Genomic DNA, 25859 nt, shown 5'->3' on the forward strand with positions numbered 1-25859 from the left:
CGCCAGAATAACTATACCAAGGACTGCTGCTGATGAGGGCGAAGTACCTTCGTGTAATTATAATAACCCTAATAGGACTACTTTCGAAAAAAAAAGGAAACGGCCCAGAGGGCTATACTACGAGAGCTATGACTGATAGTTTTCTATATATATATATATATATATATATATATATATGTATATTCATCTCATCTATGGGATCGCATTCGCGCGCTGTTTCTTTGTCTCTGCGTGTAGTACAGTTAAGAGAGCCAGTTTAAGGGCGGAGAAGAAGAAAGAAGAGAAAAGCAAAAACTGCAGCGCCGTGGTTTTAAAGCGCACCCGTGGTAGAGAAACGGAATGCGATATAAGCGTGCGTAGCCCTGATACGCACACGACAAACTGCCTTAAAATATTTAGACTTGAGGGAAAGCTTCGTTAGCAAACGATAGCACGGCAATCAGCACTCGAATATAATTATAACCCTAATACTAATTGTAAATATTCATCTCATCTATGGGATCTAATGCGCGCGCTGTTTCTTTGTCTCTGCGTGTAGTAGTTGAGAGAGCCAGTTTAAGGGCGGAGAAGAAGAAAGAAAAGAAAAGCAAAAACTGCAGCGCCGTGGTTTTAAAGCGCAGCCGTGGTAGAGAAACGGAATGCGATATAAGCGTGCGTAGCCACGATACGCACACGACAAACTGCCTTAAAATATTTAGACTTGAGGGAAAGCTTCGTTAGCAAACGATAGCACGGCATAGCCCCCAAAGCGGGGTCTTTAGGACAATACATTGAAAGTAACGTTACCACAATAGTGCGAGGCTGTAATTTCCATTTGCAGGCCGTTAACCCGCTTTCGAGCTCCGCTAATCCAGCCTTTCCCGAAACGATCCGAAGAAAGCACCACTGCTCGCCGATGGTCCACAGGCTTTGTTCGAGACGCCCCTTCCCGACTAGAGGTTCGACAGCTTGCCTCGCTCGCACAGAGACAGGAAATGCGAGGCACTAAAGAAGGGTCTTATAGGGGCAGTGCGAATGACCGATCGAAATTGTCTGTGCCGTGAAGCACCGTGACTCTGGTGACCCGAGAAGAGCACTCATCCCATAGGTCGACCTCTTTCAGGTCGCGTCTCGTCCCGATCTCTCATTCTTTCGTTCCGCCTGTCTGTCTTCACCTGCCCGTCTATGGCTGGCGTTTCGTCTCTATTTCTTCGTCGCTTTTCACATATTCGGCCAAAGACCTGATCTTTACGGTTCTTGCTCTCTTCTTGATTTCTTTCTTGCTTCGCCACCATTTATTTATCTTTTCTGATTTTCTTCAGCCACCCAGATTTGACGAATAATAATAAAAAGAAGGATTCCTTTTCCTTTGTTTTTCATTCTTCGTTCGTTCTTTTAGTCTTTTTTTTACTTTCTTTCTTTCTTTCGTCGGCTACCCAGTTATGGCTAAGCAATAAGGAGCTGCGCTCTCTTCCCCGCCGTATAAATTTCTTCATTCTTCGCGCCTCCTCTCTCTAACTTACCCAGTTATGGCCAAGCGATAAAGAGCTGCGCACCAGTCAAACCTCACGTTTCGAGCGAGGACTCGAGGCCCTCCTCGCCGGTCGGGTTGATCGGTCGGTGGCCCGCGGGTCCGAAGCGCGCGATTCCATCGCGGAAGAAATTTCTTTCTTTCTTTCTTTCTTTCTTTTCCCGCAGCTACCCCCGACGACTGTGAGCGCCGCTTCCTCGTTGCATGCAGGTCCGACGGCACCGAGCGTCGATGTCTTTTTCCGAGGTCGCGGACCTTTCTTTTCTTATTTTTTTTTTCTTCGCGAGAGCGGGGTGCCCTCTGGCGCGGCTTCTTGGGGCGGAGACGGCGCGTGACGTGAGCTGTCGGTCGCATACGTATAATACGCGATTGACGCACCGGCCGACGCCAACGCCCGATCGGGGTTGCGGAAGGTGGATTTCGCGGCGATGAAGCTGTTATATACGAAGGGGGGTGGGGGGGATGCTTGGCCATAGCCAATAACCGATATGAACGTGTGGCGATTTATTATAAAACCCCGCGTGCTCTCATTTATGGGGCACGTTTCATAGGGTCATATGAACGTTTATAAGTTCCGTACAAGAATCTGTATGTTCCTATATATCACATGGTGCATGCCCCATATGCAACAACTCATATGAACGTATGGGGATGCCGTACCGAAACTCGCCCGTTTAATTCCATATATCATACGGAGTGAGAGAGAGAGAGAGGCAGCATAAAGAGGAAAGGGATCTTTAAATGACTAATAAATGATGATGATGATGATGATGATGATGATGATGATGATGATGAAATTCAGGAGGTTAAACAGAGTACAAAATCCGCTTTGCTATCCTACATTGGGGAACGGCGGTGAGGGAAGTCGGAAGATAGCAGAGCGAGAGAGAGAGAGCGAGAGAGAGAGGCAGCACAGACGCACGATTACAGCCGGTCACAACCACCACAGTCTATCACTGCACAAGATCGATTGTAGCACAACGAACACCAGCACAGACTGCAGCCATTTGTGTAGGTCTGTCTTCCTTAAAAAAATGTAGCAGTGCCTCCGTCACCCTCTGCTGCGATGGCTTGCGAGGTCGGCATTCCAGAACGGTTTATGCTCTGACAGTGGTCTTCGATCAAAGCGAGCTAGCGCAACTGTGAGCGACGTAACTGTAGCGAGGACAGTCACAGAGGACGTGTTGAAGGTTCTCCTCGCGACCACAGTCATCGGACGAGGCTCTGTCGGCCATATCCGACGCGAAAAAAGCAAGAGACTTCGTTGAAGCCCCCGCTACAGCCATAGCCAACAAAGCAAGGAGGCCTCGCGTCGGCGGTGTTCAGTTCGAATGCGAAGGACACGCCCCATATGATATACGGGAACGTGTGCAGGGTTTTATTTGTGACACCCATACGTTCAAATTGGATTACTGAATATTGGGCCTATTGGTTTACAAGGGTGGCTTGCTGGGTGAGTTGGCACGTGGTACTCTGTAAGGGTATGCCAGCATCCTTCCTGTTCCTTTATCGGTGTCTTGCCTCACGAGTCTTTTTCTAGCTATCCTTTCCATTTGCTGGCATACCCTTGCAGCGCTTATTGTTTTTTCAATAGGGTAGGAGTGTTCAGAATGTTTGAGGCTGGGAATGTTTTGTCGGTTAAAAGAAAAGATAGATAAGACATCAGGCAAAATAAGAAATAAAATGCTTGGTGGCGCAACCCACCGCCCCGGCCATTTCCCAGGGGACGCTCATTCCATCCATCCATCCATCCGTCCACCCACCCACCCACCCTTCACCCACCCATCCATCCATCCATCCGTCCACCCACCCACCCACCCACCCACCCACCCATCCATCCATCCATCCATCCATCCATCCATCCATCCGTCCACCCACCCACCCACCCACCCATCCATCCATCCATCCATCCATCCATCCATCCATCCATCCACCTGTCCATCCGTCCGTCCATCCATCCGTCCTCCCTACCTTCTTCCATTCATGCAGCGAGCAGCGACAACCAACAGTTCGCACAGGTCTACACTGGGTATCAACCAAAACAGTCCACTTGCAAGCATAGAGTTTCCTACTAAATGTACCAGAGGAAAATTGTGGCGGCGCGACCGTTCCGCCACCGTGCTTGTGACTTCAAAGGCTCTTGCGTGTTTATTTATTTGCGCGTTATTGCCTGCGTCTATACGCCCAAATTACGAAGCAATTTATTATTTTTAAACGTTTTAAATTATTGCAAATTGTTCTAGTTATATAACGCAATATCTTGTCAAAAAATTAGCAATTTGCAAAGCCAACAAGGATGTTTGAAGCCAGGAGGACGAAGTTCAGGCAAGTCGACGTACTAACACTGCATCATTCCCACGCTCGCTGAACCACATGTTTGTAGCAGCAGAGTTAGATCTGGTAATTTTCTTTGTAGAAAATCATCTGGGGTTGCAACTACGCGCCGCTGTCACGCTCAAAGAAAAGTAGCGATAGATGCGCCAGCCAGATCTATCAGCTCATTTCCCTGACGTTACTATGGCGGCGAACGTCTTTTAGCGTGTCCGGTGTTTCGGCGAACGCGAGCGGAATGGGCGTTTTGCCGGACGAGCGGATGCGCAAACGTGAACGGCCTGCACGGAGCAGCCACCCTTTCGTGGCGCAGATCTAAACCTGACAAACCCCAAGTGCGTATTTTTAGACCAGCAGCGAAGCAGAATACACTTGGTTACTGCACTATATATTAGCTCTGTGTTCGTCCGGTTGAGATCTGCGCCACCTGTTTGCTGCACCGTGCAGGCCGTTCACGTTGGCGCATCCGCTCATCTGGTAAAACGCCAAGTCCGCTTGCGTTCACATGAATACCGGGCATGCTAAAAAATGTCCAGTGACATGGGCGTTTTACCGGACGAGTGGATGCGCAAACGTGAACGGTCTGCATGGTGCAGCAATCCTTTTGTGGCACAGGTCTAAACCTGACAAACACCAAGTGCGTATTTTTAGACCAGCAGCGAAGCAGAATACACTTAGTTACTGCAGTATATAATAGCTCTGTGTTCGTCTGGTTGAGATCTGCGCCACCTGTTGGCTGCACCGTGCAGGACGTTCACGTTGGCGCATCTGGTAAAACGCAAAGTCCGTTTGCGTCCACGTGAATACCGGGCACGCTAAAAAAATGTGTGTTTGAGGAGGCACACATACGTGGTGTAGTGCGTCTCACGGTATGGCAAATGCAGGCGGGACAAGACATGGTCACAAGCAGAACGATAGGGACAAAACGCAAAGGACTGAGGAAGTGCGTCTCACCGACCGAGGCGCGGCGTATAGCTAATTGCGACGTAGCACGTGCTTGCGACAGCCCGCGATTCTCTTGCACAAAGAGGAATTTTCACACCCCGACCGCTCTTTCGGGAATACAAGAACGGTAAGCTGGGCGAGGTGGTATGGTTGCATCGTAAAGAACCGGCCCAACGAACACACAGACCAAGTGAAGGAACACGATGCTAAGTCGCAATCGCAATCGCAATCGAAGTTTTATTAGAAAAACACGATGGTTGAATACGTGCATGGAATATCGCGTGATACATGCTGAGGCGTTTGCAAATCGAGACTATAAACCCCCGGGCAGCAACCGAAACACCACAGTCACTGCACAGTTAGAACAGTACAACTGCGCAGGTTAACGACAGCTTCTTTCAATGTATACCAAAGCTTTATTTCCTGTGAAAGATAGCATGTACTAGTACATTTGTCTACTAGTCTCGATAACTTCGCGAGTATCTTTACATTTATATTTCGGCAGGATCACAACATCTTGGAAAACTGCTTCGAAACCACATTCTGTACAATTCTGGGTCAAAGTGCACTGTTTTGAGAATGTCCACGCATGCCCATGATTGACAAAGCTTGGCGCTGATTTGCCATGAGAATGCTCGTGTAGTGTGTCTGTGTGCGTGCGCGTACGTGCGTGCGTGTGCGTGTGTGTGTATGTGTATGTGTGGGTGCGTGTGTGCGTGCGTGTCCAACTTTTTTTTACCACTGGGCGACTTCCCAGCGTTAATTTAAACATTTTTCTGCACGTAATAGCCTATATGAAAAATGCCGCTAGCAGGCTATCACACACATCTAACTTGATTTAACCAACATGGCCGCTTTCCCGCTAGTAGCATTTTTGAAGCCGAGACGCATTTTGAAATCTTGTACCATTTGGGGAACGAAGAGCGGCGGGAATGACGCACACCACCAGCCCGGCACCCTACCTAGACACCCTAGAACCCCTAGCCACCGTAACCTTACTTTTAGCCCGAGGTTCGCCATTATGGTTAGGGCGAAGTGGGCGTGTGGAGAAGCGGACTTGCAGGTTTCGCATATGTAGTTTATTGTGAAGCACTGTCTCCAGGTTGAAGTTTTAAAAAAGTAGCGGGTATTTGTACATTTCAACAGGAAAAAAAGCCAGCCTTTTGGTTGACAATCGGAATTTGTATTCTACTCGTATGGGGTAGAAAACCGGACGCGTGTTTGGTTAACGTCCCTAACTTCCCTTCCTTCTTTTACTTTTTCTCTCTCCTCCTTCTACCCTGCTCGTTCTTCCTGTGTCCGTGTCTTGTACGCACGTCTTTCCGTACCCTATACCCATTAAACCCTGCCGATTTGCTGGGCTGTTTATCCTTCAAAGATGCGATGCAGTTTTGTGGGCGGAGCTTGTATGGAATCTCGTACGTGGACCCCGCGAGTACGGGTTCTAAAAGCGATAGCCTTCCCTACCAACTTGCCCGCCGTTTGCGCTGTTGGCAGACGGCGATCTAACGCGGCAGAGGGCGATAAGGGGAGGAGGAAAGCAAAGAGGGCTGAAGGAAGTGCAGAAGAGCAGCAGGAGGCGCCCTACGGTCCAAGGCAAAATACGAGAGACGCAGTATGGCAACCGGAACGCTATCTCTGACAGTGACAATCATCTTCGATGGCTTTCTGCCGGAGCTTTTTTTTTTCTATCCTCGTGGAGTTCGTTCCGCCACCCGCTGATTGCTGTGATCCGATCCCGACGTTTCTGGCTGCAGTTTTCGCCACGGTGTTCTTTTTGTATGTGCATATGTGTGTCTGCACGTGTGTACCCGCGTGTGTCGCGCACATACGCGAGCATCCGGCACATTGAAGTGGCCTGCGATCACCGATCGCTCAACCAGGTGGTCCGAGCCGCCTCGCGCAATGTCCATTACTTTTTCCACGCCGAAATGTAACGGCGCAGCTAAACGGGACGTGCGCGACAAGCGGTCAACGTGTGCTTTACAAGCAGAAAAAGAAAAAGCTCTGCAGTCCCGCGTGCGACGGCAAATACATAGTTGGCAGACGTGCCAAACAAACCCCGCGAAGTGGGAGCCTCTCTTTTTTTCCGTGGTCCACTGATTGCGGAACGAAGGGTTCCTTCCTCGGTGCACCGTACCGTCGCCAACTCCCCGTTTCCTTGTTCGGTGTTCGAATATCCGCGTCGAGACGGAAGATGTCAGTCTCGTCGCGTTGTAACACCCATGGCAGGCGACGAACGTTTACGCGCCCGTGTGCCGATCGGGCCATAATTCCTTACGGAAGCGCGTGTGTGGACAGTTGGTAAATAATTAAAGGACAGTGAACAGCGAATTAAGTGACTTAAACTTCAAAAATATTTTTTTAAAAAGCCACTCTTTCCGCGAGACGAGGCCGAATAAGCCAGAAGAGACAGCGAAGTGGAAGACGAGTGGCGACACCACCGTCAAGTTCCCGCACCACATCGCCGTGACGTCACTAGACTTCAACGGCGTCTGCTATAAGACGCGAGCAGACCACCGAGTATATCGCATTCTAAATGAGCCAAAGGCTGAACCTGGGAAGATTCGAAGAAGCTTTTTTACAGCACTCCAACGGCCCAAACGCGAATGTAAAAAGGTACTTTAATAGTCAGTGGCGTCGCACTGACGTGGGTTTCGGCGCGAAATAAACAAAAATGAAGTTCTGCCATCGTTATTCTTTCTACAGAAATTAACCTCTTGTCGTGAAATTAATAAATATAAGAGTTTTGAAAAAGTATAATTTATGCCTAAACTTTACTTAACGTTTCTCTTCACGGTCCGGTGAAAAGGACACTCATGAGAACTATAACAAGCTAGATTGGTACAACAATTGCACTACTGGAATGTACAAACAGGTCTATCTTTATAACGTTTAGCAACGTAAGCCGGTAGGGACGAAAAAAAAAAAGAGCCGGAAGATCGGCTGGCGACGCTGTCTTCATAATCCCGCAGCAAGTGCCCGTGCCGTGACGTCACGGATTTAAAGAACGTCAGCTCCGGGCTGTTTAATTCCTCGTCGCAAAACACGCGTTTGCAAGTATATGCAGAAACGAAATCTGTAAAACTTTGGCAGCTGAAAAGATGCGTGCATGCGAAAGATGTCGTCGAATCCATGAAGCCACACTGGGGTCGTCGGACCTGCAGTCCTAGAGCGGAAACTTAAAAAAAAATATCGGAAGGTTGACTTGACAACCACGCCGAAACCAGGCATTGACGGGATCCTTGGTTGTACCGTCCTACCGGCTGCTTCCGTAGAAAGCAGCGCCGGATTTACAGTTGGGTATATTTCTGTGAAACTGTAGCAGAAGCACGTCATCGGAATCGAGAAATTCTCGAATCGAATCAAACGTTGAATGTATTTCGTTTTTTCTTCATTGAATGCGCAATAAAAATGTCACTATAGGGAGCTTTCTAACGTTAACAAGAGGTTTCGTTAAACAGAGCGGCAGGTCACTGCCACATTCCAGATAACTCGGACAACTGCGCAGGTGACAAACAAGAAAAAGGTAATCCTACCTCGTACGACGCCATGACAATGACAGCAAACCGTATTGCAGGCGTGCAAGGGCGAAGTTGGTTCGTAACGTAAGCACTGTTACATTAATTATTTGATAAAATTGCACAGGCTTCCTCAGTAACCGGTGACAAGGAAAGCAACACTACCTACTGCGTAGCATGATCTGAACCCGAGCCTGCAGGAACGAAGTATTATCGGCTGACTTGGCCTAACGGATCAGTGACACGACATTTCCAAATTTTCATTTTTGAGCACAGCTCGTAGGCGGCGCCTGTTTCTGCGGCGAGAGTCGGTGTCCTCCTAACCGAGCGAAAGAGCACAGCAGAAGGATGATGAAAGAGCGAACGCGGAGCGCGGATGAAAGACGCCGATGGCGAAGAAAGCTCGAGGAGGAAAGCAGAGAAGGAAGGTGCGGCGGAACCATGAGGCGGAAAGCGAAAGAGGAGGGTATCGCGAAAGCGGGAGAACAACAGCGTAGTGCTGCGCACGAAGGGCATTGCGGCGGCGATGGCTACGAGATGGCGCCAGGGTAGCGCGCGGTGTCTGTAGGGAAACAAAGCGCTGCATGAGCGGAGGCCTGTCTGTCTGCGACGGTTGCTGCGAATCGCGCCCACGCGGCACGATTAGCGAGGCAGTCGCGCCACATTTGGCTCTGTTTGCAACGTGCCGCACGAGGCAGATTGTCCGCGCCAATCAATATACTTCTAAATGAAAAAGAAGGTGTACAGCTGTACTCAAATTTCGCATTAGGGAGCATCGTAATCGTCGGTGAATTTTTTACTCTCAACGGTACGCCCTAACGTTTTACAGCGAAAGCTAACTGACTAATCTTCCGTAGGTTTTTCCGCGTTTGTCAACAGAAAAAAATCATAATGGGGACCGATCCTGCTGATCGTGCAGAAAGGGTCCAGGCTCATTGGCACATACCCCTGTGGGCTCGGGCAACCTGTAACGAGGTAGCGCGTCTGTGCATGAAGTTCGACGTACCAAACACAGGTCGTTTGCCACACATTAAAGCGAGGCACCTGATGCAAGCCGCCAAACGAAGGCGCATGAAGATCATATCTGACTGGGATCCAATCGAGTTGCGCTCCGTGACCGCCACCTTCGATAGCAAAACCGGACTTGGCTGCAAACGCAAGCAGTTTCCCATCGCTCAAGCCCGCGCGATCACTGTGCACAAGACTAAAGGCGCAACGTACTCGGAAGTGGTGTACGTGTACGACAAGAATCACCCACGGCAGCTAGTGCGCGTGGCTCTGAGCCGATGCACGGACGTGAATCGTCTCTCCCTCACGAAGGCGAAGGGAGACCACACGTTTCACCATGCAAACGGAAACAGGGACAGAGCTCCGCAAGACGAGTTCAGGCGTTTGGAAAACCACCACCTGCCTACGATAACCAAGACTTGCCAAGCAGTACTGCAAGAACCGCATACAACTGCACTTGCGGCATTGACATTCGTTCACAGCATCTGCATGTGGAAGATCTCAACCACGATGCAATCCTGAACGAGATGCCCGTCCTGTGTCTTTCGGACACGTGGTCAGACCCGTTCGCCCAGCTCAACGGCTACACCGGAGTCGTGTGGGATCGCCGGGCCAAGTCGCGCGCTGCAGGTGTTGCTGCACGCGCAAAAAAAAAAAAAAAACAACGTTCAAGTGCAACCGTTCGATCTTGGGATGAGCAGAATCGCGAGCGACATGTGCGTATGTTTGTGCTATACAAATGGAATAAGGAATCGCGATCTCGACGGTGTACATCTCACCCCCAACTTCCCAGTCCGAAATCAAGGAGTTTACGGCCATGTAGTTCCAGTGGGTTAGAAAGGATGATACCACACCTGTGATCATCAACGGAGACTTCAACGTGGACATTCCTAAGCCAGAGAAGAAATGGTTCATGCAATACATGTTGAAGAGTTTGGCCTGTAATTTTACTCTAACCCCATGATACCTACCACGCATCACCGGACGCGCATTGGTTTGATTCTAGCCAAGAACCGAACCCGCCGTGGTTGCTCAGTGGCTATGGTGTTAGGCTGCTGAGCACGAGGTCGCGGGATCGAATCCCGGCCACGGCGGCCGCATTTCGATGGGGCGAAATGCGAAAACACCCGTGTACTTAGATTTAGGTGCACGTTAAAGAACCCCAGGTGGTCGAAATTTCCGGAGTCCCCCACTACGGCGTGCCTCATAATCAGAAAGTGGTTTTGGCACGTAAAACCCCATAATTTAATTTTTTTTTAGCCAAGAACCTATCTAGGGTGGCAGTCGAACCACTGAGTGTACGAGTATATCACAGTGATCGTGAAGCAGTTGTGACTACCCTGGCAAAATGAAGAGTTTCAATCGAACATCAACCACTGTTCTAACTCGCATCATCAGACACTTCAAACAAATGACAATCATTCCACTGTGTGAAGGTGGAATTGCAGCGAAAGTTGACGACAGTCGAAGTCCTCAAACGAAAAGCAAAGTGATTTCGCTGTCATTCCATCTTTACAGAGTGGAACGGTTGCCATCTTTTAGAAAAAGGTATATATCACAATTCCACCAGGACGATAACGTAGACAAAACGCAACGAAACTGGCTCGCAGTTTTGCGAATGGAGCCGAGGGTAACTAGCATCTTTTCATTTACCACACAATTCTCAACCTTCCAAATTACTCTGGCGAGAGAGGCAGTTCTTTAGAAAATATTTTAAGAACGAAACAATATTTTAGAACTAGTATAAACAGTAATGAAAAACTTTGTATTCGACAAAGTTCTTTTAATCAAATGTATTACAACGACAGAAAAAAAGGAAAGTGTCAACGAAGTGTCGACGCTAAGGAGTGTAAAGTCGACGCACGTGGTTACTCAAATGATTGGTTGAATTAATGACGATCGCACGTCTCTATTCGGTCTCTTTTTTTGGAGCGAAACTATTAGGCACCCGTTCCTTGCATTGACGGGCAGTGTACATGACACGATTTATTCGGATTCCAAGGCCGCTGTCAGCGCCTTTCAGATGGGAATGGTGGCTCCCCAGGCCCTACGCATCATCCAAAGTGCCAAAGACATGAAACATCACTCTTTGGCCTGGTTCCCTGCGCACCTTGGAACCATTGAGGGTACCTCGATCAACCCCAACGAGGAGGCGCACTCAGCTGCACGAGGTTTGACTGACCGTGCGCTGAGCAACGCGTCCTCTCCTGGGCGACCCAAGCCTCTCTGCTCGTACAACGAAATCTGCAAATACAATTATCTGTCAAGAAGACTCCTACCTTTGTCGCACTCCTCGCTGTGCAGGGCCCAGGCAGTCACTCTCAGACTCCTGCAAACAAGCACTTACCCGAGCCCCGTGGCGCTGCACACTATGTACCCCGAACGGTTCCCAAGCCCGGACTGCCCTCTGTGTGGTGATTATGCATACTTCGAACACGTCCTGTGGGGCTGCGCCTCTGCCGGTCCCCCTTTCGCTCAAGAGGAAATGATGAGGCTAATTAGGGCCCAGGATCAGACCAGGATCAATCCCCGAGTGGGCTTAGCCAGGTGACGTGGAGTTTGCTTACGTCTATAGTGGACCAAATAAAGTTGTTTCACTCAGTCACTCACCCGTTCCTGCGTTTTGCGTCGGTGTCCCTCAGCGTCGTCCCTCGGAGTAACCGAGCGAACGAGCACAGCGAAGGATGAAAGAGCGAACATGTCCGCAGCGGGGAATGAAAGACGGCGATAGCGAGGAGGAAAGCGGAGGAAGAGGGTACAGCGGAACCATGAGGCGGAAAACGGAGGAGGAAGGAATGACGAAAGCGTGCGAAGAAAAGCGTGGTGCCGCGCAAGACGGGCTCTGCGGCGACAACCGCTACGAGATGCCGCCAGAGGAGCGCGCTGTCGTCTATTCACCGATGGCATGCGGCGAGCGCGTCCACCGATAACACATATGAAAACAAAGCGCTGCATGAGCAGAGGTCTCTCTTCGGCGGTCGCTGTGAATCGCGCCCACGCGTCACCGACGCGCTGCCTCTCGCGATCTCGTAATTAGCGAGGCAGACGCGCCACACTTCATTCCGTTTGCAACGTGCCGCACGAGACAGATCGTCCGCGCCAGCCAATACATCGCGAAATGAAAACACGTACAAGCTGCGCTCAAATTTCGCATTAGGGAGTATCGTAATTGTCAGTGATCTTTTTTATTTAGCATTTTCTGAAGATTTTCTTTCTCGCACCTAAGTAATTTGTTATAATATATCATTTCTACGAACCACATTCAGTTTAGTTTCCCAGGCGGTGTACGAGTGTAGCGACGTCATGATTCAGGAGGTTGTCACGTGCAAGCAGAACATTGTGACGTTTTGACACTCGCTCTCGCTCCGGTCGTCTGCTCCGGTCGTCAGCTGTGTTAATTCAAGGCGCGGCCCGATGTAGCGGCACAGCAGACGACCGAGCCAGTGCCAGAAACGTCACGGTGTTCTGCTGCCACGTGACCGTCTCCTGCGCCATTCAACTCACGGTTAAACACAACGCCATTATGGAATGGCACATTACACATAACACTACGTGCGACATCACAAAAAAAAGAAAATTGCGAAATTTGTGACAGCCACATGTGCAACGCTAATGAAACTGAGCTATAACCAGGCCAGAAGCAACAATCACGAAAATAAATTTAGAAAGTGAGAAAAATTGCTCAGAAGCCATCGACGATAATTTTCAGTGTGAACGATTAGCACGAACGAACGAAAGAACGAACGTTTTCCTTGCCGAGTCCCACCGACCAACACCGAAAACGGGCGAAAGAGTCCAGAAAGCTAGTCGCTTTAAGATCAGCATTATATATATATATATATATATATATTCGTGATCAGGAGAAATGCCATTTCGTTGTAGATCATAGCAACTGCAGTAACTACACGAGATTCGCGTCGTGCCGAATGGATACGCGACTTCCGCACAATGCACGCAATGAGGCAGCGAATCTGCAGAAGGAAATAAAAAAAAAAAAAAAAAGAACAGTGAGATCTCCCTTCCGATCCTCCCCCGCCTCTTCCGTCTCTATTTTCGCTGACGATGAAAGCGGCCATTTCTCCTGTGTGTATGTGTACTTCCTGGTTTCGGTGACGTAATCGCGACATTGCGAGCGTGCGTCTAGTCAGTGCGACCGGTGAACGCGCGCCGCCTCCGTTCTCAAAAAAAGAAAAGAAAGAAAAGCTCTTTCCGGGGCCGTCCTGCTATAAGCTGTTTCTCTTCTTCTTCCGTTCTCGCTTCCTCTCCCCCTCCTCCCCAACCCCCATCCCTGGTTATACGGTCCGGTTTGGGTCAGATCGGAAGCGGGATACTATACGGTGACTTCCGAAAAACCGGATTCAGCGACCTACAAAAGTAAAAGTGCAGTCGTGAGCGCGTAATACAAGTTCCAACGTTTTGCGCACGACAAATTGTTGCAGATAATAATAAGAAGAAGACGAAGCAGGAGGAGGAGGAGGAGGAGGAGGAGGAGGAGGAGAAGTAGAAGAAGAAGTAGAAGAAGAAGAAGATATCTGCGCGCCGTTCTGCAAGCACAGGTTGACAGTCGACGAGACGCTGAGTTGAAGAAAGGGTTGCAGAATGTAGGGAGGTCCAAACGTGCAGCACAGCGTGGACGAGCTCGGAGAAGAAAAAATGTAAGAAAGCAAAAAACGACGTCCCGGCGCCGTCGGCATGTGGAGAAGTCAGCCGGAAAAAGCGTGTGGTTGGCTACCCTACAAAGGGAAAGGGGAAGGAAGGAATAGAAAGACGAGAGAGAGAGAGAGAACGGTTCTCTGAGCGACTCGCTGCGGTATAGCCTGCAGTTGCCACGCCGCTGCTTGCAGAGCTGAGCTATAGAGGTCGCGAGTTCGATCCCTGCGAAAGCCACTCATGATTGCTATGCATACATCTCACGTATCGCCCCTTCCCCCCTCCCCTTTTTATTCAATGTCCCATTTGGGCCCTGCAAGGTATATTTAAATAAATTAAATTCAAAGAAAGAATATCGATGGCGTGAAATGCGAAAACGTTCGTGCACTTCGATTAAGGTGCACGTAGCAGAGGTCCGGGTGGTTGAAATTTATCCGGAGTCCTCCACTGTGCGGCGCATCTCACGATCACACCGTACGTAGCTTTGGCACGTGAAACCCCGGAATTTTCGCGCTCGAGAAAGGTCAGGAAAGCGAACGGCCGGTGGTCGCACAGGCCCGTCGATCTTCAGAAGGTGCGTCAGAGCCTTGCGCAAACCGCGTGAAGCTGACGCACCAGGCGCACAGCCGACGCGACCCTCGAGGGTTTTGCAAAAGCCGTACGATAAACGAGTATTATCGTTAGCACGTGTTCGTAAAGTGTGACATCATTGAGTCAGATTAAACTTGTCACCTATTCTCTTAAACTCCACACTTTCATTCGTTTGGTGGCAAAAGGCTGAATATAAAAAAACGGAAGGCCAAACTTCACTTTCTTGACGTTCACCGGAAGCTCGGCGCTACTACGTGACGTCATGAGTGTCGAAGCACATTTTTGTGATTTTTTTTGTCGTTCTGGGCGCACGAAATGTCGTCGAAGCTTTGAAGTCTTCGAAGGTTGAGTCCTGCTGCAGAATGCGATCTAGTACTCCTTTGCCGATTCCGAGGGAAAGAACAACTAAACCTCAGTAGAGACGCTGCTGAAATGCGTGACGTCACAGTAAGTTGACGCGCAAATTTGAGGGCATAGGCGCCACGTCTTTTATAGTTTTTGCCTCCTCTCTGGCTTACCAAGGTTTCACTCACCGCAAGAGTGGCTGCTTTGTTACTGCCGAAGGGTAATTTACTGATACATCGCAACCTAAAACTTATTTTTCTAGAGTTCCTTGACACATCGTTTTTGTGTGCCCATTTAATGCATTGGTGCAAATTTCGAACGAATCTTCGCGTTGACATTTCTTCCACGTGGCGGCAGCGTAACGCTCACCATTTGAGAAATATATAACTAAACCATGAGCTCTGGAACGACAAAGTCACAATTGAAGATGCGGTGTGTGTGTTCCGCGGGGTTGAGCACGTGCATCTTGCTGTTTAAAGGTCGGTCGAAAGAGAATCCGTAGCGCGTGCTATAGTTTCGGAATACCTATACGGGCATCCATAATTCGCGTAGACCAGAAGTCTTTCGCAGCGCTTCTAGGGGGCAGCCACATCTTTTGCCGGTGACGGCTGGAGCTGCCCGAAAGAACTAAAGAGCAACGCGTGATGGCGCTGAACCTCTTCTTATCCGCGTGCTTGCCGCCATTGATCGCTTCGCCGTGGCTCCGTCGACAGCTCGCTCTACACCGAACCCGCAGCCCTGCTCTGGCGGCGCTGACAGCTGTCGACGTGCGCTTGCTCCAATGAGGGTGCGAGAGTATAATCTGGAAGTACGTGTTGCTGGGCTAGTCGGTTCATATTGCTGAGTAGACCCTAAATACGATCGAGTATACGGAGAGTATAATGATTTTGGTCTATAGCGAAACGCTCGGCGTGTTGCGTTCCGCACCAGCTTTATACAGGGTGCCCTTACACCTGATCTATGCGACGGTTTGAGAAGCCGTTGTTTCAAAAGTTGGCTAAATAAAGTTGGTTAATTAAGTTATCGATTAGAGTACTAAAATGCAAGTTGTGCGAGAAGACCTTTGAGAAATAGTGCAATATTTGCATCTTCCTACAGAGTATAACTTTTCTTTAAATAAGCAAAGAAAGAAATTAGAGGGGGGCTTGTCCCGTGATGGCCGAGATACCCCGCATAAGCGACCTCTTTACTAGAGTGCCAAACAACCTGTCAGGTCTGGTGATACGAAATCCGAAGTTTATCGAGTCAGTTCAATGGAAGCGCTAGGTGGCTTCCCGCCAATGCCTGCTGTAAAACGGAAGGCCTGCTCTCTCCACGACGTCACTTGTGAAAGGGCCTTCACGTTCCTACATAAGCACATGGCTTGGTAGAAAATGCGATCGCACTAAAGCGTCGTACATACAAGAGAGAGAGAGAGAGAGAAAGAAGAATCATCAGCCCTCCCACTCCGTGAAGAAGGAAGAGCAGAGAAGCTGTGGTGTGTTTTACCTCAGTCACTGAGATGTTCACTGAACATCTCTTATGCCTCGGGGATGTTCACAGAACATCTCGTTCGGGATGTTTTTTTACTGAACATCTCTTATGCCTCGGTGATGTTCACAGAACATCTCGTTCGGGATGTTTTTTACAGAACATCTCGTTCGGGTTGTTTTTTACTGAACATCTCTTATGCCTCGGTAATGTTCACAGAACATCTCGTTCGGGATGTTCACCGAACATTCCAGGCACCATTTACATCTCGCACTTTCCGTGGAAACGCGACAAACCGTCCTCCAAGACCGCTGAAGCTTTACACGAGGTCGAGGCAGCCAGCCGAATAAACATTTCACGCCCCGTGTTCACTTATTACTTTCATATTTTTTTTTTACTCGGCAAAGATGACCTGCCGTTTTGCTTCGCTTCCGGTGAAAGCACGAAAACAGCCCCCCACAAACACGCGATCGGCCGCGAACGTCAAGTATACACAGGCATGCAGGTTGTAGCGTGCGCGGATATTTTGTCACGGTCCCGTTAGCCCTTATATAGACTCGGTCGAAGTCTCGGTCTGCGCTCTGTATAGCAGTGGCACGATCGCCTCTCGCACGCAGGCTCTCTGCGTGCAAGCTCGGCCCGGCTCGCGAATGACGTAATCGCCTACAGGGGGCGTTGCGAAACACGTCCGTGGTCAGCCGGGCAGAGCTCGGAGAGTCACGCTAACGTGTCGCGTTGTCGATGGCATACAGCAATAGAGGGTTTTAGATTAGGGAACGCAAGCGGCTTGCGTGCGCAAGAATTAGGGGCCACGGTATACTGCGCATGCGCGGAGCCCTACGTCAGAGTCGGCGCACGCGCAGTACCGTCGCCCCTAGTTCTTGCGTACGCAAGCCGCTTTCTTCCCCTAATTTAAAGCTCTCCGATGTTGGAGTGAGAGCGCCAGCCAGACAGCTTTCGAAATAAGCGATAAGTTATTTAGAGTCCTGACGGAATAAAAAAAAAAGCAAGGAAGAGATCGATGGGCCAGTGGTTGTTAGTGGCGTAGGTAACGTTACAATGTAGAGATAGATGTTCTTACTGGAGAGAGAAAAGATCAAGGAGAGATGGGGAAAAGTTACAGAGTCTGCGATTGGTTTAGTAAAACCTGATCAGCTCAAGCAGGTTAGGTGACTATTTTTCACCACCCCGTTTCAAAGGGGATGCCAATGGAAATCATCATCATCATACTTTCTGAAGGAAAGCATTTAAAGAGAGATCAAGAAGCACCTTAGACAAATAAATATTTCAAAACTGTTTTTCGTAAATATTGCTGCAAGAGATTGATTACCGGAGAAAATGAGGGCCGGACTTCCTTTTTTTTTTTGCCTCCAGCCGAGGTTGCTTAGTGGTTACGGTGTTGGGCTGCTAAGCACAAGGTCGCGGGATCGAATCCCGGCCACGGCGGCCGCATTTCGATGGGGGCGAAGAGCGAACACACCCGTGTACGTAGATTTCGGTGCACGTTAAAGAACCTCAGTTGGTCCAAATTTCCCGAGTCCCCCACTAGGGCGTCTCTCGTAACCGGATCGTGGTTCTGGTACGTAAAAACCCCGTAATTTTTCTATAATTTTGTGCCGATGCATCAGCGCCGTGACGTCATGAATTTCAATGGGTCTTTTTTAATATTCGGGCTTTCTTGTGGCGCTCCAGCAAAGGCTCTCGAAACAATCTAATTTCAAATCTATGGCTCCTCTGGAATGCAGTGTAGTGCATATTTACCCATAAAAAAAGAACTAACTAGGCACGAGCAGACGGCGTCAAAATCAATGACGTCACAACGAGTTTGTGCGGAAACTCCAATGCGACGTCGGCTACCCGTCTTTCCTTTTGTGCGTCTTGTCTGTCACATCATGCCTCCTGTCACGGTAAGAATGGAATTTTCTTCTTTTTTTTTTGTGCAGACTCGCCATCTCACAGCACAGGTCAACTTGTTTTTTCTCTGCAGTGTCCCTGGAAACATTTAGATGCACCAGAAACGTTAAAGAGACACTGAAGGGGGGGGGGGGGGGAATTGGCTGAGCTGTATTAGTAAGTTACCTTTCCACAACACCACAAAAATACACTATTCTCGTGAGAAGAGTAGGGGTGTGCGAATAGTTATATTTTGAGAACCGGATCGAATACCAATCGAACGGTGCCAGAGGCAAATCGAATCGAATGTCGAATTCTTTTCAAGAAGTTTTCGAAGAATGAACAGGTGTTGTCACAATTAATACAAAAGAGTGTTAAAAAATTATGGGGTTTTACGTGTCAAAACCACTTTCTGATTATGAGGCACGCCGTAGTGGAGGACTCCGGAAATTTCGACCACCTGGGGTTCTTTAACGTGCACGTAAATCTAAGTACACAGGTGTTTTCGCCCCCATCGAAATGCGGCCGCCGTGGCCGGGATTCGGTCCCGCGACCTCGTGCTCAGCAGCCCAACACCATAGCCACTGAGCAACCACGGCGGGTACAAGAACGTTCACATCTTAGCATTCTTAAGTTGGCAAGTTTCTGTCATTACGTAGTACCTTAAAAAGCGTTGTTTAATAAAAGCGCAAACAGAGCATTAGGAGGCAACAAGTAGTTTCTTCGCATGTACAGGAGTCTTCGGAGAGCGCGAATGACCGCTGCATAGCCTGTAAAGATCGGCTACCCACCACTACGCAAGTTCTCTTGTTTTATGGCTATGCCATGGCCGCGGGGTGAAAATTCACCGTACTTTTGCTCCCATTTTATATTTAATTGGATCCAGTTGGCGTTTTGAAATATTTGAAAATTATTACCAAACAATATTCGCATTTATGAATAGCGACTGTTCGATTCGAAGACCGAATCGATTAGGACACTACACGAATCGTTATCCGAAAGTTTCGAATATTTGCACACCACCTAGAGAATAGTGTCACGTGGTGCCACGTGACAATAGGCTTGCTAAGCCAGAAGAGGTGCAAGAACGAACGACGGCTGAGGACGCCGCCTTGGAAGTAGCCGCACCAGCCTGCTATGACGTCACACATTTTGACGGCGTCAGTCAATTGTTGTCACAGAGTGACGGCGCCTAGTCGATTTGTTGCCGATTGTAAAAGTGGACAAACGTTGATTTCAAGCGAGCCAGAGACTGAACGTCGCAAGCTTCAATGACTTTTACTGAGCCACAAAGCAAAAATACCAAGAAGAAAAAAAGATACTTGAAATGTGTGGCGTCACACTGACGTAACGGAACTCGGTTTCCGGCGTCAAATTAAAAAAAAACGAAACTTTGACCTTCATTTTCTGTTTTTAAAATAATCAGCCTATCACCACAAAGTTAACAAAATGTATCTCTTAACATACATACATAATTAACATACTGTCAGTCACTTGTTCAGTGTTTCGAATTGTGTCCCCTTAAAGGAACACGTGTTTTGGTGCCGTATGCTACCACCCAATTTCAAGGGATGCTCAAATGATTGTTGCCACCACCACCACCACCACCACCATCATCATCATCATCATCATCATCATGCTGGAGGACCCCTGCCGGCATTTGAACCTTGCATCCTCTGGGGTACTGTACTGGAGATTATCAAACTCCGCCATTTTTTTTTCATCCAATCATAGAGGGCGTAGCCATGATTCGGGCCAAACATAGCAGGCGAATTTGTTAATAATGCGCAATTATACAGTGCGCTGCACAAAACAGTGCTGCTCAGACAATCGAAGTACCCAGCGTTCCCGGTGAACTGTGTGTTGTGTCTCTAGTAGATGAACTCTCTTATATATTAGTGATACCGGACTCAGATATTTTTGTTGACCGAGCGCTGTGGCAGCGGCGGACATCAATATTGACGCGACAATCTCCAATACCATTGTTAAAGAAAAAAATTGTGAAAATTAAGTATTAATTATTTTATGGGGCACGTCTGTTGTTTATTATTATATACTTCAGGCCCTTGGGTCAGAGCAGGTGGGCAGTTTATAAATGACAGACATTATACGCAAAAAATGCAACAATATATAGAACCTATTTCAAGCTTAGTTGCTTAGTGTTGCTGGGAACTCTTGTTTGTAAGCATGAAAATGGTCTAATAAATACGCCCCTGCACAATCGAAATATAGTTGTTTGCAACAAGTGGCATAAACTGCCCTCCACTGAAGAGCATAACTGAATCAACTAAAAGGAAGATTGACCTCTGGAACTCCTATCTAAATACGCGAGATGGGAGAATTAAATAGCTTTGCTCTGCATTCAGTGCACTGACTTTGACGGAGCTTGTCGCATTTAAAAGAATATGTTAAAGTCAACGGGCTGTAGCAAATCAGTCTTTACATTAGGCAGTCAAGCTTTTTGAAGAAAGAGTCTAGGAAATAAAAAAAAATTAAGAAAGCTCAAATATCACGTTTACAGCACCGCGACTCAGGAATTTAAAAAAAAAGAAGGATATCAGAATTTCGTAAGCTGAACCTAATAAGACATCTAAAGCGGACAAAATTGATGTATTATACACCAATCTGTCATATTATAGTATACAGATTTGTGAGACTTGCAAAATCCTCGTGGACGTTGTAAGTTCCGCCCGAGGTGTAAACTCACATCTCAGGTTTCTCCGCTTCAGATCATGTAACAGATGCAGTTAGCAGAACTGCGATGTCTATACATTTGGGTGCAGAGTTACAGATTTCCAAACTTTGTGCCTCAGATTTTCTTTTTTTATGCTACCGACGCTGGTCATATTTTCTGTGAAAATCGGGTCCCTATATAAAGACGTTGGGTTTACGTTCAGTTAGAATTCCGTTTTCTCTCTGAAATGCAACAACTTTAATTCAAGTTGGTTGAACGTTTAGCGGGCACAATAGAAAGGAAAGGAAAACAAACAAACAAACAATCGAACAAACAAACAGAAGCGTTTTGTAGCGTTTCACCCCGATGTTGTCGCGTTAAGCTGTCTGGATGCAAGTTTGAGACATGATCTGAGTACATCACAGAGAAGCTCGAAATAGCGACGATAAGCCCACCCCGACCGACGAGTGTACGCCCCGAAATCACGTGTTGTCACGAGCGCGTAATGCTCAACCACAAGTTTTTATTTGCATTAATATGCGGGATTTTCTGCGGGTGATTATAACGATGTCCCGAATGTCTCCTATGCGCCAGTATTTCTTGCTTTTTTTTTGTTTTTTTCGTTTTCGCCGCCTACAAATCTTCACGAGATGGAAGGGCGCCAGTTACGTTAAAGTCTGGACATTTCGGAGATAGTCTAGCAGGTATATCGGATAGGCGATAATATAAGCTGTAGGCCCATACTGGCTTCATGACCAGTAGAGAAAGAAAGGATAGTGAAAATTGGGAAGAAACCATCGGAGGACATTCGTCGTCAAAGTCGAACGATAGCTTCCCGGTATATCTGCCGAGATACGTGCTGATAGGGGCACTTATATTCGCTATAGCTCTGTCGGTGAATTACTACTATGAGTCGCGCCGGTTGCTGCGAAGTCGCACTTCCACCGGGGTTGGCACGCGTTGTACAAACGACATTAATTAAGCTCGTTGCGAGGACACACATATCGTGCACCGGTATCAGGATCGGCTAATCGCCTTTGATTATGCGCAGCCTCCGGGATCGGCCCAGTTCACTCGGTTACACAGCCGTCCTCGCAAAGTGAATGGAAAGCCAAAGAAAGCTTCATTTTAATATGCTCCACCTGCTTCATTGGAGGTTGTTTGCTGACGCGATCGATATAAGTAAGACAGTGAGATTTTAATAATCGTGATCCATATTCCACTCTGTGAAGGTCGTTGACCAGCAAAGCTGTTTAGCACACGACTCGGAGGTGACACATAATTTTGAACAAAAGTACGAACTCATTTATTCTCTTGATCGGTGGTCATTGTTTCACTCGCAACTGCAATGACATTCTTTGATAATGTCAAATCGATGCACATACGCCGCTGGGCGGTCGGTTGAGCCGCATAGGTGTGGCATCGCAAGCGATATGTCTGCAACACGGAACGCGTAAACCGCTCCCTTTTCTCTACCAAACATCCACATTGAAATCACCGACAACGACCACAGGGGTAGTGTCATCGTAGCTGATTCACGCAAAGTAACCATGAACCTTTCGGGACTATGAGTCATTGCATTTTTTACTTGCTCACGGGGGTATGAGCCATTGATCATGACAGTTTTCGACATGCTGTACTGTAGGATGTACGTGTGATTGGAAAGAATTTAAGCATTGTTCGCTTCACTTTGCTGAATGCTTGTAGCCTCTGCCTTAAGGGGCTATGAGCCATTGCATCTTTTGCAGGATTATGAATGCGTACGGGGGTATGAGCCATGGATTGATGACGATAGTTTGTGCTCGTGGAGAACAAAAATACACGGATCCCTAGCTATATACAGGTTCACTGTAAAAAAAAAACCTATGAAGCCTTGACGTACGGTAAAAAATGCAGGAATTCCTTTTCGAGCCAAATCGTGGGGATGTTCTTCGTGGCACGCATGTATTCCCACTCTCTATAAAAGTAAAAAAAAATGTATTTCCCACCCACAAACGCCTGAACCGTCTTCCTCTTAGGGGGAAGCAATATATGAATAATACAGTTCAGCCGAAAGTAGGGTTAATTGAGCATGTGTGCATGTCTGTGGGTGCTGCAGGTGCTGTCTTTGTGCTCGTCTGATCACGGCGTACATCATATACGTTTCACCCAACGCCTGGAGTGGTGTGCCAGGCAGTCCGTCAGGCAAACATCTCCAGCTTTTGTTAAAGACATATTCTCTGAGTTCAGTATATTTTTAGAAATAGCAAAACGGCTATTCTTACCGCGACAAGAGTCTTGGTGAGTCAGAAAAAAAAAACCAAGAGAAAGAAAGAAAAAAAGAAAGAAAGAAAGAAAGAAAGACCAGTGGCGACGCCACCTGGAAATTCCCGCGCAAGCTCGCAGTGACGTCACTGATTTTGACAGTGGCCTGGGGGGTCTGGTTAAACTCTTGACGGGAAATTAAAAAAAACTACGTTGCATTCTAAAGCAAGCAGACGCTAAACGCAGAAAGTTTCAAGATCTTTTCTTTTATGCTCAAGAACATCCCAAATGCCAGAAAGCCCTTGGTAATTCACGACGTCACACTGACGTAAGAGGTCTGAAGTTTCGCCGTAAAATTCAATACAGAGGCAGTTAGGCGTTCGTTGTCGCCAATAATAAACACCCTTTCCCGGCCATGCCAAGTGAGTGGTAGTACTGTTGTGAAAGGATACCTTTATCAGCTTCTGACTGTGTTGCTTTCTAGTGTTTATGACGATTGATGATCTCTAGCAGCATCCTATTTGAAATATGGCGCCGAGAAATGGATCCCTTAGCCTGAGTGAGCTAATCAGATTATACGACACCTATTTTGCGGTTTAGCTTATTGTCTATCTTTATTTACATTCTTTCTTTTCATTAAAATGTTTATCTTTAAATTTTAAAGTCACATAAGTCTGTCTGTTTAAGAACGTGTGCCACCTATACTGTTTGCTTATCACTGCTTGATAATCGCCTATCTTTTGTGTAATTATTGAGCGTTGCCTTGACTGTCGTCGGTTGCGCACAAGTTCCTAGAGGTGGATTATCTACTCACGTTTTCACATTAAAATCATGCCGATAACGTGGTTCACCTAAGACTTTTCTTTCTTTTTCTTTTTACTGCGGCTTATTTTTTCAGCTCTTTGTAGTATCTAGAGCAGTTCAGAAACAGTAGCCTCACACTACACGAAGAAGACAGAACGAAAAGCTTATCAATCATTCGCCGATTCAAATATTTCTCCAAGCTAAAATAAACAAGTCGTCAATTTTGCTGTGTGCAAGCCGGGCTGCAGAATGTCGCCCATGTAGGTGTTCGTTGTAAAGACTACCGTTGGTCTCCTTGGAGGCGCGCAAAAGGTACTAAGATTGAGATTTGGTCGCTCTTTGAACTCAGCTGCGCGTTACACAGTAAATTTTCTGAAGCTGAGATACTTCAGCTTATGCAGCTGTGACACAGTTCAAAGTTTATAAACGCTATCCATCGATTAGGACATACTTGAGCGCAATGAACTCGGAAAACCGTTTCATACGGATAACTCACCGGTTATGTTCACACCAGATGAAGACGACGGTAGGACCACCTCGTCACCAGACGTCACCAGTTTCACGGCGCACAGCGCCATGACGGCTATGCAGACTTCTTTCGAAAACATTTCGGCAGCAATCCGCTGGGCTACCTCCTCATCACTGTACAAACAAACCGATCTCTCTTCTTTTAGCCGAAACGTCCCCTTCCGTCCGTCCACGCACCTGCCGAACTGCGCGCGATGTCAATCACGTGACTCACGTCCCGCTGTCCGAGAGACCGACAGAGATCGAAGTTCGAAAGCAGACGAAATCACAACTTCCAGACGACGTTAGGCACGCCCACAGACGATCACAACACCGGTAGACGTTCAGTCCACCATCTGTTCCCGCGATGTCCCGTGGCAGGAAGAGGACGTGGTTTGCCGTGGCTCGCCGATGGATGCCCGACGTCGTCTGGCAGGGAAGTAAGAGTGGTCAGAGGGGGTGGGGAGGCCCAACTGCTTCCGTCCTCCGGCTTCCGGTTTCGGTTTCCAAATTTCCCAAGCGGCTCGCAGTCGGCGTCGGGTCTGCTCAGAGTGAAGACGAAGCAGACGACACTCCGACGCAAGGCGGAGGACGTCGTCTGCTCACGGCGATCAAGCAGACGACGGTCGAGCGACGATGGGGCCAACGGCAACAACAGCGTGACGTCGTCGCTAGTTTTGCGCACGAGTTGTAACGGGGGGGTTGACCCGCACGAATTTCTGTGAGTGTGGTGTGTATGTGTGCATGCACTCCCCTCACTCTCTCTGCTTCTCGGTCGGCTAAGATCGCGGTTGACGACGGCTTGCAGAGCGCCCAGTCTACTTCGGGAAAAAGAAAGTCGGCAAGGAAGCGGCGGCGGTGCGGGCGAGAGGGAGTGGGCCCGGTGAGGTCCGGAAGACCCACCGTCGTTGCCGCCATATGTAGGTCACATCGTTTCGGCTGCTCTCCGTAACGGCCGCGTTACTTTCACTCTCCTATTCCCCTCCCTTCTCCGGTCTTTGGCATGGAGGAGGAACCACTTTCTCCCACCGCTTATAGATTGGGGCACCCCCGGAGTTTCGAGTTTTTCGGTAGGCACCCCCTCCCCATGAATTGCCGGCGGCAAAGAAGGCTCCAAGGAAGGGCACCGATAGGGCCTCTTCTCCATAGGAATCGGTTTGCTCGGTCGCTTCGGTGACCTTTTGCAGATCGGTCGGGCGTGTAGTCGTACCATCTATATACCTCTCTTTCAACCTCGTTAAACACACGAGCCTGTCGTTCTTTTCCTTAAAAAAAGGACTGTCGTGCAGACGTACGCGTGGTATAGCTATTCAGGAGAATCTAACTCACATTTTAGAATACTTCAACTCTATCACGGTATTTCGCA

At 48.2% G+C, this 25859-nt stretch overlaps 1 protein-coding gene across 1 annotated transcript in view; it reads right to left on the reverse strand.

Annotated features, from left to right (window-relative positions):
• LOC126529107 (uncharacterized) overlaps positions 1-25568 on the reverse strand; it is a 63902-nt gene extending 38334 nt beyond the window's left edge. The window contains exon 1 of the mRNA XM_050176710.3: positions 24483-25568. Within this exon, the coding sequence (XP_050032667.1) occupies positions 24483-24594 (112 nt within the window). The 5' untranslated portion in view covers positions 24595-25568. The remainder of the gene's footprint in view (positions 1-24482) is intronic.
• Positions 25569-25859: the final 291 nt, after the last annotated feature.

Source organism: Dermacentor andersoni, chromosome 8 (assembly GCF_023375885.2).
Source record: "Dermacentor andersoni chromosome 8, qqDerAnde1_hic_scaffold, whole genome shotgun sequence".
In the NCBI taxonomy this organism is placed as follows: domain Eukaryota; kingdom Metazoa; phylum Arthropoda; class Arachnida; order Ixodida; family Ixodidae; genus Dermacentor; species Dermacentor andersoni.